This window comes from Podarcis liolepis (assembly GCF_965112155.1).
Source record: "Podarcis liolepis genome assembly, chromosome: 3".
Taxonomy (NCBI): domain Eukaryota; kingdom Metazoa; phylum Chordata; class Lepidosauria; order Squamata; family Lacertidae; genus Podarcis; species Podarcis liolepis.
The window spans coordinates 93,451,561-93,469,552 of NC_139557.1; the positions used below are offsets into that span (position 1 = coordinate 93,451,561).

Sequence of the window (17,992 nt, forward strand, 5' to 3'; positions counted from 1 at the left end):
TCAATCTGTGCACATATTAAACTGTTCCACCTCAAAGCCCACAGCAGGATAGGGTGAACATGAATATATGTATTGCAAGCAGTGATGATGGTGCTGTCAACAGCACCTCCCCCGCTGAAAATATTAGAACTGTACACCGCCCTAGTGAGTAAAATGGGAGATCCTCACAGCACAACAACACAGTATTGTAGAAAAATGCATACATGAATTTTTACAATGTAAATGTGGTTTTAATTTCTGGGGAAGATATATCTGCTACTGAAATCAGAGGGGAAACACTAGCCTATTTATAGGTCATTGCTGTGATACTATAGCAACATCCTTTGAAAAAAAAACACCCCATAAATATTGAGCATGCTTCCTCTATGCAAAAACCATTCTGCTAAAATGACTCACTGTGCGCAGCGAGCTTTGCAGTAATATGCAACTATGCAACAATACAAGATACACATAAACATAAAAAAATACTAGAACCTGAGAAAACTCATCTAAAAATTCCTAAAAGATTCATTAATTAATTCAAAGGAAGGGCTTTTTTAAACCCACAAAGCTTTATAAATTTTACAGTGCAGTAAGTTTGCTAGAGTCTGTAATGTTCAGTGGCCCAATTTCCACATCACATTAAGTCACAGTTAAAAACAAGCTATTGTTTTATGTGTAAGCAAACCACGCCGGTGTATGCTGCTGAAAACTTTTCACTCTGCTCCAGCTATGCCACTGGGTAACATGTCTGGCTTGTAGTGACATCCAAATCTGGACTCATAAATCTTTTCCTGTGTATGGATGTTACGACAAACTGCACTTTCTTGCTTTTTGGCAGCACACATATAGCAGCAATGTGCATACTGCACACTCAGATTAAACCACACAGTTTGCTTCAAACTAAGGTTTAATGTTTGTTTTAAACTATGGTTTAATGTGATGTGCAAACCAGGCCATTATGCTCCATTCTTCTTAGTTAAAACAAGCTTCATTTTTAGAAGGGGGAAAGGTATTCTAAGTGTTAAATGACTGATTGCTACACCTAACTTTCTCTCCATGTCACAATGCTGGTGTGCCTTCCATCAGCTTCGGCTGGTGGCCCAGCTACGTCCATATCTGGACAGGGATAGCCTAACTACTGTTGTCTATGCTCTGGTAACCTCAAGGTTAGATTACTGCAATGTGTAGGGCTGCCTCTGAAGACGGTTCGGAAACTTCAGCTGGTGCAGAATTCAGTGGCCAGGTTGCTCACCGGAGCAAGACGGTTTGTGCATATTACACCGATCCTGGTCCGACTGCACTGGCTACCAGTTAGTTTCCGGGTCCAATTCAAAGTGCTGGTTTTGACCTATAAAGCCTTAAACAGCTCAGAATTTGCCAACCAGTGCCAAGTGTACACTACTTTGATAATGGAAGGTTAGAGGACTGTTGCAGACTGGTGAATGACACAGTTTCTTCACATGAATCTGCTTAATCCCTGAAGTTTCTAAGTGGTGTACATAAAAATTACAAAAAGTGGATAAAATCAATTAAAGTTAATAATAATAGAGACAGAAAACTTCCTTAAAATGCTTGTTGGAATAGTAAGGTCTCGCTGCGACTACTTGAGGTGCGTGACAACATGAAATCCAGAACAAAGGTGCAGTATGGCTCTGCGTCCAAGAAAAATGCAACATTAAATAGGGTTTAATGTGCAGTTTGTGACACCACAAGGGCAAAAAGAAAGGCAACCTTACAAAAGAACATCGTAGTTTGCAGCTATGAAGTAAGGCCAATGTCATGGTTTTATTTGTCCCTGGATGCAGCCTGTTGAAATCAATGCATACCTGCCCTGAAGCACAAACAACATTCTTTTCTTGGAATGAAGTGCAATTTGCATGAAGGATGAAAAAAGGAGTCTCTTATCTGGAAGTTAAAGTCAAATGCCACAAGCCAGCGTTATCTCATGGATATGGAGCGCACACAACACCCTGGAGGGAAAATGATTCAGGAAGAGGCAAAACTGTGTTGGAACTGAAGGGTGCTAAAATCAGAATTCTGATGCAATGATAAAAGAACCCAAGGTGGAGTAAGATGTAGTGGTAGTCTGATCTTTGTCTAATCACACGACAAAGAGAAAATATGATGATTTACATGGTTGAGAGGAAGCTACATTTCCCTCCAAAAGGTGAAGAGAAAAATAGCCTGGTTTAGTTTGAGGCCGACATGATGATAAGCAGGTTTATACATTTTTAAAATAAAGTAAATAGATCTAAAACAAGGCAGACATCATGTTAAGAGTGCTTCAACAGGAAGTTAAGCATGGTCTCCATCTTACCTAAAGCTCCTTGGCAGATATCAGTTCTGGTGGCACCTCCAACAATAAACTGAGGATTGGAACACAACTCCTGGCAAAGCAAGTAGTAAGAAGAAACATGTAAGAAAATAAATTTATTTAAAGTTATGGACATTACAGGCTGATCTCCAATGGCAACCCTGGTATCTGTACATGAATGTGTGGAGTGTTGGGATTATGTTTCCCACCAGCTGCAATTCTGCACATGGTTAGGCTGGCTAAATCTCTTTGAAGTCACTGGGGTCTAAGCAGACCAGCTATGTACATGACTATAATCCAAAAGAGGCACTAAGTCAGCAAAGGCTGGGTCTTAATGAAAAGCCAAAACCTCTAAAATATTTGATGTGGGCCGCCCAATTATGCTAAAAAAATGGGTAAACTTATGGAATGTAAATTTGAAATTTACAGCCAGCTATAATATCAGAGAGAACATGATGAAAATGGCTCATCGGTGGTACCTTACTCCTTCCAGATTATCAAGAATGTATAAAAATTTGGCGAATGCTTGAAAAATATTTACTTTCATTATTATCATTTCGTGTGCGGGTGTGGGTGAGTGTTTTTGTATGCAATGTTTGGGAGGAAATAAGATGGCAAATAACAAACTAAATATTTATGTGTTTAATTTTTATTTCTTAATTATATTTAGTGGTAGTATGGGTGTATTGTTTTTTGTAACATAAAATCATTCAATAAAAATTATTTTAAAAAATTAAAAATAAAATATTTGTTCTAGACAATGTTCTAACCACTTCAGAATCTCGGAGGCAGGCATCCAAAAAGAAGTTCTTAGTGGCAATTTGTGCTATAACCCTAACCCATGGTCTGCCAAACTTGGGTCCCTGTCTGTTTTGAACTACAACTCCCATCATCCCTAGGTAGCAGGACCAATGGTCAGGGATGATGGAAACTGTAGTCCAAAAACAGCCGGAGACCCAAGTTTGGGAAAACCTGCCCTAACCCCTTTCTCTAGTTCAAAATTGTGGGCAACTTTTGATGCGCTCAGAGACAGAAACAGCACAGGAGATATTTCTTACTTTTTGATCTGATAACTGCTGGGAGCCAAAGTGGGGCGAGTAAGTTCACATTGGGACTTGCTTTGGAGTAAAAACCTATAGGGTTGTGCTGTGCTGATACTTTCTGTGGTTTCCCTCTCTACATGGATGTTAATATATTCCTTACTTCTGGTTTAATATGACTGATGCTATTTTTCTGTCAATTTTGTTAACGGTTAAACTCAAGGAGATTTTCTTCTGGATTTACCAAGCTGAAATCTGAGATTCTCTGCCCTTATGCAAAGCATGCAGCCATGGAAACGTCATCCTTGAATATACAGAGGCCTCCACTTTTCTCAGCTGACTTCTCCTTCTTCAATGAGCATAATTCTAAGACTTATGGAGGTCTGGTTGGCTCCTACCCTCAAGGAAAAATATTTATTTTCATGTGTTCCTGGTGCTGCTTAAAAGCTGCTGGACATGTTGAGCAAGAAAATCCCCATTATTCAAAAGAAAACCACATAGCCTCTGAAACACAGAGGGGTCTTTCTTCACAGTACGTTTCGGTACAGTGCAGTTTGCAACTATACACACCTTCACCAGATAACATTACCTAAAGCAGGGTTTCCTAAACTTGAGTCTCCAGCTGTTGTGAGACTACAACTCCCATCATCCCCAAGCTAGCAGGACCTGTGGTCAGGGATGATGGGATTTGTACTCCAAAAACAGCTGGAGACCCAAGTTTGGGAAAGCGGCAGCTAATATCCATTTGTTCATACACACAGATGGGCATGTTTTCAAATTAGTGCTGAATGGTGTTCTCTGTTCCCCTCCCCTCAATTAGTGCTTCCACAGACCTTAGTCTTTTTTAAAAATAAAAAAACCCTAGTCTTCCAAAAGGGAGGGGATGGAGACTGGTGTGTTGATATACTGATATACAGAGGATATACTGAAATACAGAGAATATATATCAGTATATAGAGGTGGCTACTGCGCCACTTCCAATTTTACCTACTTCATCCATAAACAAGTTAAACATGGTGATGGGGAGTGGCACACCCCTGCAACGTCGCTAGACCTGCCCCAATAGAAGATGACCTGAGAAAAAACGCTCTCAGTATAAAAAGGTGTTGTGCCAAGAATGCGCTTGAGAAGTACATTCTTGGCACAAAACAGATTGTAACTGTTCTAGCAGAATGTACTTTAGACTGACAAGTAGTGTGGGGCAGGGATGAAACAGAGTGATGCCATGTGTACAGCAACTCCCCAAAAGAGCCTGAATGCACATCATCACACAGTGTGTACGCACCACATATTACAAGCAAAATTTGCTCTTTCAGCATTGTAAATAAAGGATGCAACCATGTAAATAACTGCATCCAAATCGGACTCTGAAAAGTACAGGCAAGTCAGATGCATCAATAAATGCATCTATGGAAGTGAGTGGCTGCCAAGATAAGAAAAGGACAGGCAAGGAAATGAAGGGTGGAGAGGTGACTTAAACACAGAGTTGGAAGCCATCAAACCCAGCCTCTTGCTAGAAATCCACTCATGCAGCATCCCTGATCAGTGGGCATCCAGGTACTGCTTACAAACTTTTAATGAAGGACTATCCTCTACCTTTTGAAGCCTAGTATATGACCTATAAAAGGAAAGCAGGAGGAAGTGAAACAACAGGTGAGGGCACACCATCTATTGTCCCTCCTGAAAACATAAAACAGGAATATTTCACAATGTAGGGGTAGGGTGTGGTGCACAGGGTGGGTACAGTGCAAGAATAGGACTGCTGAATGAGCATAAGAACGTAAGAAGAGCCTGCTGGATCAGGCCAAAGGCCCATCAAGGCTAGCATCCCGTTCTCACAGTAGCCAACCAGATGCCTGCAAGAAACCTGCAAGCAGGAAATGAACACAAAAGTACCGTATTTTTCGCTCTATAACACGCACCTGACCATAACACGCACGTAGTTTTTAGAGGAGGAAAACAAGAAAAAAATATTCTAAACGAAACAGTGGATGTATGATTTTTGTGGTTCATGCTGTGGCCACAGACATGTCATCTGACGGTGAGTTTGGGGTAGCGCAATGCAAAAATCCTGAGGATCCATGTGAATCCGTGCTTTGTGACCACGTTTTAAGTGGGGAGGGAAGGAAAAGCACTCAAGGGACAAGGAGCATGCGTGAGGTGTGTGGAGAAGGATGCTGCTAATAATGCAGAAGAGGGGTATAAGCGGAGAAGGCTCCTCTCCTCTCCCGCTTTGCTCCTTTAAAACAAGCAGGCTCTGCTTCTCTCCCTCCTCCCCGGCTTAGAGAGCTGAAAAGTTTTGCTGCTATTTAGCGAGCTGAGTGGGGAGGAGAGAGGGACAGAGAGCACAGTTTAAAGCAGCCAACCAGACAGGAGCCGCACAGTTCAAAGCGAGCCACAGAGGAGGGAAGGAAGGGGAACCATGGATCCTCTGCTCATGACTGCAGCGGATCCCCACCACCACCACCCATAGGCATTCACTCCATAACACGCACAGACATTTCCCCTTACTTTCTAGGAGAGAAAAAGTGAGTGTTATGGTGCAAAAAATACGGTACTCTCCCCTCCTGCAGTTCCCAGCACCTGGTATTCAGAAGCATTGCTAGCCATCACGGCTATTTGACAATGTAAAACTACTTCGCGAGGTTACTGCTAAATGAGAATCCAGGATTTGCGTACACTTGGGCATATTCACCAAAAGCAGCCTCCCCAGTCAGTGGTCGTCTCTGCTTCAGCCATAACATTTAGAAGACCTCATCACAATGATCAATACCATGGGTAGGCAAACTAAGGCCCGGATCCGGCCCAATCGCCTTCTAAATCCGGCCCACGGACTGTCCGGGAATCAGCGTGTTTTTACATGAGTAGAATGCGTGCTTTTATTTAAAGTGCACCTCTGGGTTATTTGTGAGGAGTAGGAATTCATTATTATTTTTTTCCAAAATATAGTCCGGTCCCCCACAAGGTCTGAGGGACAGTGGACCGGCCCCCTACTGAAAAAGTTTGCTGACCCCTATACTATTGATGAGTCTGACCAAACTGCGGGAAGCAGTGGAAGACAGGAATGCCTGGCGTGCTCTGGTCCATGGGGTCACGAAGAGTCGGACACGACTAAACGACTAAACAACAAATACTATGGATAATGACTGCATACAGGCATCCTATGGAGCTGCAGAGACTCTCAACATGAACAATGTGGCATCCCCATGGCAAGTGAAAGATGTATTTTGGCCTTATGAACAGGAGTATGATTATGAGTGTGGTTCATGAAGCATAGGGCAAAAAAGGTAAGCATGAAAGCATGCATGATTTGAGTAAAGATGGAACTTTGGTGTTCTAACTACTATTTATCCATTTCACCTCATTTCACCTCAGTGCCTTGGTATTTTCAGACTTGGCATATTTCCTAAATGCCTACAACCTTCCTAGCCCACATGAGATATAGGGCTCATGGCCTGCTTGGAGGTGTTATTCCCATAGGCAACTGGTTGGTCACTGTAACCACAGGATACTGGATTAGCTGGGCCTTTGGTCTGATCCAGGAGGGCTCTTACGTTCACACGAAACAAAGATAGTGAGTGAGCTTAAACAATCAAAACTAGATTTTTGAATCCTCCATATTAGTCTCTCAGAAATCCTCTTAATTATCACTGTGTTTGGATTGATGGGCGCTTCCTCTTACAAAATATGGGAACTTCTTTCCCTGTAGAAAGCGACAAGTGCATTTTGATATTGCCTCTGTGCCTTAAACACACTAGCTGCAGTGTGTAGATGAATCCCCATGGAAGAAGTGGTACTTACTTCTGAGTAAACATGCCTAGCATCCCACTAGTTTACAGGAAATTATATTGTATCTGAAGAAGTGTGCATGCACACGAAAGCTTATACCCAGAATAAACTTAGTTGGTCTCTAAGGTGCTACTGGACAATTTCTAAAATTTTTTGACTGTGTCAGATCAACACAGCTATCTACCTGAATCAGGAAATTATATATTAGCTCTGTAACATCCTACGGGAACTAGTATTCCTATCAGACATTAGTTTGTATAGAAGCAAACGGACATGCTGCCAATCTCAGTCCCACCCTACTCTGCCTCCCTATACAAAGGAAACATTTTTTCTAACTTACTCATAACTTCTGCTGCATACACAACAAGCACACCGTCCTACGCTGCATCAACTAAACCACAATGACCACCACCTCCCATGCTCCCTACAACCAACCCAAATTAGAATCCCTACTTCTAGTATAAAAATGCATGGAAATGATAAGCACAAGCAAACCCTGTTGGCACTCTAGTAAATACCCTAACTGGATGCATACCCGATTGGCAAAAGGATGATTACGAGATTTGGAGTGATCCTGAGTATCAGAAGTTTATCTTTTCTTTTCCTCTCTTCCACTGTGATGGGCCACAGCCAAGAAAGCCAGATTCCCCACAATTCAGGCAGGGGTGGGCTGATTCCAAGAGTACAGTGGTACCTCGGGTTAAGTACTTAATTCGTTCCGGAGGTCTGTTCTTACCTTGAAACTGTTCTTAACCTGAAGCACCACTTTAGCTAATGGGGCCTCCTGCTGCCGCCGCGCTGCCGGAGCCCGATTTCTGTTCTTATCCTGAAGCAAAGTTCTTAACCTGAAGCACTATTTCTGGCTTAGTAGAGTGTGTAACCTGAAGTGTATGTAACCTGAAGCATATGTAACCCGAGGTACCACTGTATTTGCAATGCAAGGGATCCCATAGGATCTTTAATTTAGGAATCCAGGCCTTCTGAACAGAAAGTTCCACCCCCAGTCCCAGTTGCTAGTTACACTCAAACTCCCAAAGAACTAAATTCAGGTTCAATTCCCCGCCCCCGTTTCCACCTCTCTTATTCTCTCTCCCCAAACCGAATGGAGAATCCCGTTCTCAAAACCGCCTCGTAACGATTACCCTCTTTAAGTCTTTGTTATGTACTGAGTTGAATGGGATCCAAAATGCAGCAGTCTGATTGGTCCTAGAGCAACACTTCGCCCCCATCCCACCAAGGGTCCCGCGTGAACACGCGAGCACGTCTGAACGCCTACCGTCGGCCTCTTCCACACGATGCCCCTTGTTTTGTAGGAGTTCGGCCCCAGCTCCTTGTAGCCCAGGGAAGAGGCGGCCGCGGGGAAGGAGGGGTCCTGGAAGAGCTTCCCCGCCTCGAGGCACTCGTCCCGCAGCGCATGAAAGTCCTGGTTTAAGTACTTCACGGCCTTGGCATTGGAGCCTAAGCCTCGGGCGACCTCCCTGTCTTTTGCTAATTTAGCTGCGAGACCAGACATGATGGCTGTTCCCTTTTGTTGCCGCCGCCGCCGCCGCCGCCGCCGCCAACTCCGGAGCTGGACATAAAAATGCGAATCTCCTCCACGCAAATGACGGCGGCGAAGCGGGCTGCCGATGATTCATGCAACGAGAGGAAAACTCTCATCACTGCGCTCGGGGTGTGGCCGGGTCGGCCTTCGAGATCCAGGCGGTGCAAGCGGGCCTGTCGCCCACCACTTCTCGCTCCAGCTCGGCCGAGGGACGCTGTAGGCGAAAGGGGCAGCATTTCCCGCGCTTTTTATTACTATTGCAAAGAGAAGAGCAAATGTCCTGCCCGGGAGGGGGGGGGGAGGGAGAGGACTGACGCCTCTCCACACACAAAGCTGTTTTGCCAAATTGTCACACGCGCCGTTATAAGGGCACGCGCCTTATGAACTTTTAGCATTTCACCGATGAATATGGAAAGACTCTCACAGCAGCCTTATTCTCACATTCTCCCCATCTCTTTGAGGCTGCGCGCCTCGAGAGGAAAGCAACATCCTCCGCCCCGTAACTTCCCTCTGCCTCTCTCCTACCCTCGCCAATTGCTGGATCCTTGCGAAAATTACTATGACTGAATAATTGCCTAGGAAATCCTGAAACCTGAAGCGTGCTTGCTTGACAGTTAGGTCCATTGGGGAGGCAAAGCAAGTAGTTCTGACTTCAACAGAGAGAGAAAGTTTGGAATGGAATTCTTCTCATTCTGAAGTTTTAACTCATGGGACCAAGTTTGCCCTTCAGGCGGAAATCCAGTTTTCCCCTTCTGCGTTCATACAGAAACATAATGTGCTGCCACTGGTCTTTAATTATTTATTTCCCCAGTATTTGGCATGCCAGATTTCAGGACTGAGACCTCCCAAGACAACTCACAGAAACAAGACAATTCCACTGCGATTACAATTTAAAAAAAACACAAACAATTTAAAAACTGTGTGTAAAACACCTTCCCCATTCCACTCTCTATTTCTTTGTTAATTTATCTTAACACTGCAAACCTATCAGAAGTAAATCCCACTAAGTTCAATGGGACTAAGTTCAATGGGACTTACTCCCACTATGTGGCATGTACACACAAGAGCCTCATAACACCTCCAGAGGGCTATTGAGGTCAACATGGCACTGGATATTTACTGGATAATGCAGAGGACACTTGTTTAAAGAGAGTTATCAAATCTTACTGGACCTCTGGATCTGGGATTCTTGGGCAGGAAAAATGTACTTTAAATGCAAGGTGTTTATGCAGGCTCAGTCTTTGATGAGGGACTTCATCAAAAGGTTTTTAGAAGTTCAAGGATCCCAAGGAATGGTTTGAAGGCACACAAGGCCATCACCTTGTTGAAGCTAAGCAGATCTGCTTAGTACAAGCCTGGTGACGGCCTAGGAACCACATATATGCACGATAAAAGAAATACAGTATGGGACATAAATGTAAATAAATAAATAAATAAATAAATAAATAAATAAATAAATAAATAAATAATGAAATTGTTATGTACTGAAGTTCTCACCCTGGGCCAGCAGGGGGATACTGTAGATAGTTTTCACTCAGGTCCACACATGCAAATAAGGGATTGAAAGTGACATTCAGTGATTGGATAGTTACAGAAAATGGTTACTGTTGCGTTCTAGTGGAGCTCTATATAAGCAGGTTGGCTGAACCCTTCAGTTCAGTTCAGTTCTGTTCTGGCCTGTGAATAAACAAGAGCTGTTTGAAGAATCGCTGTGTCATCTGATATGTTCACCCACAACTTAACAGAAATTAGTAGCAGATCAACCCTATATGGTCACTCTCAGATGACTCCAAAGTGTTGGTGAGGCAAGGCTTCCTCAGCAAGATTTATTCATTGTGTTTAGTGTTTAATAATTATTGCTTTAATTATGCTTTCCAGCAAGGCAATTGCAAAAGTGTTTGTGACCCCCCTCTCCCCACTTCCTATTATTATTATTATTATTTATTAAATTCATATACCACAATTCACCTGAAGATCACAGGTGGGCTACAATATAAAAACACAAAAATGCATAGCATAATAACAAAACAATATCCCGCCCCACAGTTTAAAAGGCCATAGATTATTTAATTAGCCAAAGGCCTGGGGGAAGAGGCATGTTTTTGCCTGGCACCTAAAGATATGTAATGAAGGCGCCAGGCGAGCCTCTCTGGGGACAGCATTCCACATTAAAAAAACCAAAAACTCCATATTTTAAAAATTCAAATAAGTATCTACATAACAACTGCTGTGGTAGCCTCCTATGAGAGTTCTGTACCACCTCTGCTTAGCCGGCTAATTTTTGAACTGGCTTTAAATATTAAAACTGGGAGCTGCAGGAAAGGGCTGGAGGGGAAGGAAGCTTTAAAACAATCTACACTATCCTCTTCCCCATCACTTTTCTGAGTGACATCCACTTCTCCCTGCATAAAAGCTGTCATGCACAGGCCCAGTTTTGAAGCAGGGAATGTCGGCTAATTACTGGCTAACTCAATATAACACATCAGAATGTCAAACCTTGTAAATAAAAAAAGCATAACTAAACAAACAAAATGTAAAATATTTTCTAAAACCAGGAATGTAGGAAATTGCCTGAGAGCATACCTACCATTTACTTTTTCTCAGACACACAAATTCCCACCAAGACTAATTATTTGGTTTTGTTTTCTTTCTTCTTACTTCCTTTGATTTCAGCTGTTCCAAGTGTCCCTGCATACCAGCAAAAATCGCTATGTTAATCACCGTCCCAGTGCTGTCCCATGGAGATGTTAGGGTTATCTTGTTAATGGTTTGTTGTTGTGAGTTGCTGGAGCTGGCATTCTGCAGGTTTCCGCCTGCTCCCTCAGATCTCTAAAGGTTAAATATTTGAGACTGCAATCCTAGGCCCCATGGGTAGCAGATATGGTGCCCTCCATGGTCTCCTTTGCTGGACTATTCTATTGTTCTCTTAACTCCTGACAATTGGTCGTGCTGCCTGGGGCTGATGGGAGCTGCAGTTCAAGCACACCTGGGGAGCGCCACATTACCTACCTCTGCTATACCTGGTAGTAAGTGTTCTGTGTGGACATGTACAGGATTGCACTATGGGTGAGTGCATGGGGAGTGTCATCATATGCCTCAGTCATTACGTTGCACTGGACCAAGTTGCATCTGGGTGGGGTCAGAAACTTCCTTTTGCTGTTTTGTTCTTAAGGAGAACAATAACATTATTGTCTAGCTTCCTGACCGGAATATCCTCTAAGTCTAAGCAACCTGAAGGCAATCTGTGGCCTGTATGCAAGCCTCCAAAGTTTTGTGTGTGTCTCACACAGGTGCCCATCGTCCTCTACTGACAAATCCCACCCCTGCCAATTCTTGCTGTCTCCCCAACTGCTCCCCCATCCTTCCCATGTGAAGTCTGCTGCTCCAGCCTTGCCCAAAAGCTGTTTGACAGACTAGGAAGAATGAAACTGTGATGGGGAGGATGATGTATGGGGAGCAGTTAGCCAACCACGTGCATGCATGAATACCCCCAACTCACCACCAGCTTCAACCACACTCAGTGGGCACACAGCACCCAACTGTCTGCCCACCCACAGTGACATGTGGTCTAAGAGGGCAAAAAGATAGCCTACCCCTACTTTGAGCTTTGGAGGCTGAGTATATTGTGACTCTATAATGCATGTGTGCAAATCCACCTTTTGCAGACATTAATGTTCCATGGGATTCACCACCTGCCATTTCATAAACTGCAGAAGGTGAGGTTTGTCTATTTTTTAAAGCCTTCTAAGTTGGTGGCCATCACTGCCTCTTGTGGGAGTGAGTTCCCTAGATGAACAGCACTGCATGAAGGAGTACTTTCTTATATCTGCCCTGAGTTTTCCAACATTCAGCTTCATAGGATGTCTATGAGTTCTAATGTTATGAGAAAGAGTGCCATATATAATTTTATGAATTTCTAGTGTGTCACCGCTTGCTTGCCTCTTCTCTAAACTAAAAAACCTCAAACACTGCAATCTTTCCCCACAGAGGAGTGGCTCCATCACCACAATCATTTTGGTTGCCCTTTCCCAAACCCTTTTCCACTCTACAATATCCTTTTTGAGGTGAGGCAACCAGAACTGAACAAAGTATTCTAAGTGCAGTCACTGCATAGATTTTTATAATGGCATTATGATATCAGCAGTTTTACTTTAGTTTCCAAATGTGTTTTATTTTCAGTCGCTTTCCAAATCATTGGTCCATCTACCTCAGTTCTGTCTGGGTGTCCTCCAGGTTTTTGGACCATAACCATTCCTGATTATTGGTTATTCTGGCTGGAGCTGATGGGAGTTGTAGTCCAAAGGCCTATGAAGGGGACCTCTTCTTCTCACTCCCACCAGAATCTTCCACCACAGACACTTCCATATAATGTTTAAGGAAGTCTTCCATAGGAAGGTTGTACAGGCCAGGTCGTTTGTTTGTTGTTTGTTTGTTTTGCATCTAAATCCTGTGCAGCTTTCCTAGACTAGAGCCTTTTCTGACATTAGAAAGAAGGCAGAAGTGTTTGTGTAGGAAAGTGACAGTGCTTGTTTGTAATGTCCAAAGCTTTTCTATGACTTGGCCCAGCTAGCCTCTTCCTCTCAGTTGCAGAATTAGAACCTCTCAAACCAGCAATTCCAAAGGAAATACAGAGTTATGATGCTGGGCTTTTATTTGATGACAACTCACTCTGTGAAGCCATGAAAATCAGACCTCTTTTTCATTATTCCAGCCCCCTCTCTCGAAATCCCCCCTCTCCTCTTTATAAAAACTGCAGTTTCTCATCTGCCTGTAGTGCTATTCTGCAGCTTTTAGCTGCTCTGGAACAGCCAGGCCCACTGTTTGGGTAAAACCTGGCAGCTGAAATTGCCAGGAATGTTGCAATCACATGGAAAAAATGACTTGGAAGAACCTCATGAGCACAAAAAATAACACTGGAATTCTGTGATCCCTCCCGTCTCTCCCACTGCACCGAGTTTGGCTCAAACCGCCAAAGGGTGTGGGCAACACTTATGTGTTTGCTCCTCCACAGCTGCGGGGTTCAGTCTTGTTAGTAAAGCTGCAAAGCAGTTCTGCAAACACATTAAGAGAATCGGGCAAGCACTACAAACAGAGCTCTCGCTCTCTCTCTGTAAAACCTGGTATTACTATCAGTGATGAATTTCAAATCCCTCCAGACCTTCTCCCCCAAATCTAACAGAAGCGGATCCGAAAAGTCGCTGCTGGATGATTTATTTCTTTCCATTTATGAATCACTCCCTGTGAAACACCTCAAAGTTATTTAACAATAACAACATCGACAATGAAAACAATGTCATATATAATGAATACAATTTCATATATGGAAATAATTTCAAACTCTTCGAATTCAAACTCCCCTCTGTGAGGGGAGAAGGGGTCTTCTAACAACTCTCAGCATCCTTTACAAATGACAGTTCCCAGGGGAGGGGGGAGAAGCCATGATTGTTTTAAACAGTAAAATAGTGCTTTAACCAGTGCTTTTTTCTGGGGGGGAATCAGGGCTACGCATACCCCTAAACATTTTGTGACTCTTTGTGTTTTTGTCCATTTACTGTATTTATTTTTCCTCATTTGAACTATAAAATGCTGATTTTCTTGAGTCAAAATGAGAGTACCCCCAAACATTTTTTTAAGGGGAAAAAGCACTGGCTTTGACTATGGTAAAGGTAAAGGTAAAGGTAAAGGTACCCCTGACTGTTAGGTCTAGTCGCGGATGACTCTAGGGTTGCGGTGCTCATCGGCTTTACTGGCCGAAGGAGCCGGCGTTTGTCCGCAGACAGCTTTCGGGTCATGTGGCCAGCATGACTAAGCCACTTCTGGCGAACCAGAGCACACGGAAACACCGTTTACCTTCCCGCTGGAGTGGTACCTATTTATCTACTCACACTTTGTGTTGGCTTTTTGCAGTATAGTGACGCTGCAGAGAGCTTGCTGGGGAGATCATGCATTAAAAAGAAAGGACTCAAAAATAACTTAAAGAAGGTTTTAATAAGAAAAACAAAAACTCCATTTACACTAAATACATCAACAAACAAACATGACCCAACCACCAACCCATCCCCCAGGGTAATGGGAGAGCTAGGTGCTGCTCCTTATATACTACACCCAGATGCTGACACACCTTAATCAAATACAACTCAGCAGCACCTGCTATGTTTCACAGCTGTAAAGCTGGGTCACGTTATTTTGCTCTGGCCCTTGCTCTGGCCCCTTAAAGACATACACATGGAGTGGAACAATGATGAACCTTTACATTTAAAGAAACCATTCAACATTTCCCCTGCGGTTCATCATTGTGGAACAAAAACATAAAGCATACTTTGTACATGTTTTTCATGTGTAACCTTTGGAAGTGCTTTAGTAAAAATGTCCGCAATTTGATTGTCACCTGGAACATATTTAAATACAACCATTTCATCAGCAATTAGTTTCTTTACAAACTGTAAACGTAACCTTAAGACTCTAGTGTGCTGCGTATTGGTCTCTGAACACAAGATAGCAAGTCCGCTCTGGGAATCAAGGTAAACTTTTACTGGTAGTGTTACTTGCATCTGTAGGTCTGCAAATACTTGCAGATACCATTCCACATCACAAGTGGCCTGAACGCATGTGCATAATTCACTCTCTGTTGTAGAGAGACAAATAATGGTTTGTGTCTGGGACTTCCATTCAAATGGACAACCGTTGTAACAAAACACCATACCAGACACACCCCTGCAGTTATTTTGCTCCACTGCATGAGATGCATCGCAGAAAATTTCAAAACCTTTGTCAATACTTGATGTAAACTGCAACCTATAATGTTTGGTATGTTTAAGGTACATTACCACTCTCTTAAGAGCAGAGAAACATTGCATAGTGGGCTTTTCCACACTGTGAAACATCTTTTAACAAAAGCTTAACTGTTTCATATTTTACACTTAGTGAATAACACAAAACATAATCTTTACATTTAAAGAAACCATTCAACACTTTGATGTGCTTTCAAACTGCTAGGTTGGAAGGAGCTGGGACTGAACAACAGGAGCTCACCCCGTTGCGGGGATTCAAACCGCCGACCTTCCGATCGGCAAGCCCTAGGCTCAGTGGTTTAGACCACAGCGCCACCCGCGTCCCTATTAACTGTATGGTAGGGAGGACTAAAGCATAATTTGCCGATACAGCCAGCCCTACTATGTGCAGGGTAAGGTGACTTGTTTTAGGTGGTACCATGAGGGGAGCAGGAGAACATAAAGGTAGGAAATGGTTGTTGGCATCCGTCTGTCTCTACAGACAATGGGGTACACCTCCTGGGGTGAAGTCAAACCTCCAGAGAATCACAGCGCCTGCTGTGGCTGCAGAGCCCAGTAACTCATAACTGCCACTTCCCACAGTGTTTTTGCTGTGTTGTTGTTTAGTCGTTTAGTCGTGTCCGACTCTTCGTGACCCCTGTCTTCCACTCCTGTCTTCCACTGCCTCCCGCAGTTTGGTCAAACTCATGTTCGTAGCTTCGAGAACACCGTCCAACCATCTCGTCCTCTGGCGTCCCCTTCTCCTTGTGCCCTCCATCTTTCCCAACATCAGGGTCTTTTCCAGAGAGTCTTCTCTTCTCATGAGGTGGCCAAAGGATTGGAGCCTCAGCTTCACGATCTGTCCTTCCAGTGAGCACTCAGGGCTAATTTCCTTAAGAATGGAGAGGTTTGATCTTCTTGCAGTCCATGGGACTCCCAAGAGTCTCCTCCAGCACCATAATTCAAAAGCATCAATTCTTCGGCAATCAGCCTTCTTTATGGTCCAGCTCTCACTTCCATACATCACTACTGGGGAAACCATGGCTTTAACTATACAGACCTTTGTTGGCAAGGTGATGTCTCTACTTTTTAAGATGCTGTCTAGGTTTGTCATTGCTTTTCTTCCAAGAAGCAGTTAGCAGCACCAAATTGCCTCTCTGGGGTGCATGTATGGAGGTCCTGAGCTGACCAGACAAGTTCATCCTCACTAATATGGTCGAAAGGACAGCAGAGCAATGCATTTGGCATGAGATTGGCTGCAGGAGTTTCTGGAAGGAGGCATACAAGATGCCAGCCAATCATCTATTTGTGTAGTGTTTACTTCTTAGCCTTCTCTTCTCCTGAAAATGTCCCACAAGGCAGCGGGCACAGATCTTTCCTCAGGGTTTACTCCTGAAGCCTTTCTCATGAATGAGTATATAATGCATTCAAAAATACATACACTGGGGAAACATTTGCATGAAAATGTTGATATTACTGAAAATAACATACAAAAATGTATTAGGGAAAATTTCCTACGAGCGTGTATAATAAGAGAGGTTTGCATTAAAATGCTGACAAATTTTCAATAGGACTTAAAAAAAATGCAATCAGGTGTATGCGGGTGGGGGGTGGGAGAGATATGCAACACAATGAAACAAAACTACTAGAATATAATTAAATGAAAGAACAGAAATACCCAAGGTCAAAGAGAGAGCGTTACAAAATACCTTTTCCTGTAATAGCCCTTTACTATCCATTATGCAAGTACTTTTTTTGATTTACAATTTGCTTTGGGCTGAGAATGAATACATAAAACTGGTGTTCGTGATTGCAATGAAACACGTACAGGCAACTCCCAATTTACGCGTGTCCGATTGATGTGCAATTGCACTCGCATGCATGGCGCAGAACCCAGAAGTGGCCAGAAAATGTCAATAAAATGTCACTAAAAGGGCGGAACGGGGCAGAACGCTTTACGTATGCCCCACCAAAACACGTGGGCTTATGCAATGTAACTCCCGCACAAAATGAGGATTGCCTGTATAGCTGCTCTAAGTTAAGATTTGCATCTTTGTTGGTTTCCCATAACCCCTCATCCTTCTACTTTTCACCATTCCTCGTGTTTATCCATTGAAACCAAAAGGAAGCAGTTGATTTGAATGCAAGCCAGATTTCAGCCAGGCCTATTTTCTCCCATATCTAATGCTTCATGTTTTTGCAAAACTCTTTCCTTATTTTGATCATTTCCTAAAGCATCGTTTCTGTCCGCTCTTGTCATGTTGCACAGCCAGACTTCTGAGTGCTGCAAGCAAAGTGCAGAAGAGATGCTCTTGAAGCCTGGACATGCTAATCCGTTTGCTTCAGTCCCCTTTGTGCATCCTTAAACCGCAAGCTGCTAATTTGCTGCCATCTCGCTTCTCAGTGTGCCTGCTCTCCTGAAGACACTTCCTTCAGTTCTGTGATGTTCTGCTCCCAGAAACTGCTGAAGCACAACTGCTGCCAATTTAATATTATGTTGCACTGACAGGAAATTTAAACCAATTGTTTGCATAGTTGTTGCTGAGTCGGGAAG

At 43.3% G+C, this 17,992-nt stretch overlaps 1 protein-coding gene across 2 annotated transcripts in view; it reads right to left on the minus strand.

Annotated features, from left to right (window-relative positions):
• The window catches only part of CAPN2 (calpain 2), a 42,838-nt gene extending 33,693 nt beyond the window's left edge, over positions 1 to 9,145 (minus strand). For both annotated transcript variants that reach the window (XR_014524294.1, XM_083496092.1), the window contains exons 1-2: positions 8,402 to 9,145; positions 2,300 to 2,369 (exon numbers count right to left, since the gene is read on the minus strand). Coding sequence is in view for 1 of the 2 variants with exons in the window: in XM_083496092.1 (XP_083352218.1) it covers positions 2,300 to 2,369; positions 8,402 to 8,638 (307 nt within the window). In the remaining variant the exon portion in view is untranslated. The remainder of the gene's footprint in view (positions 1 to 2,299; positions 2,370 to 8,401) is intronic.
• Positions 9,146 to 17,992: the final 8,847 nt, after the last annotated feature.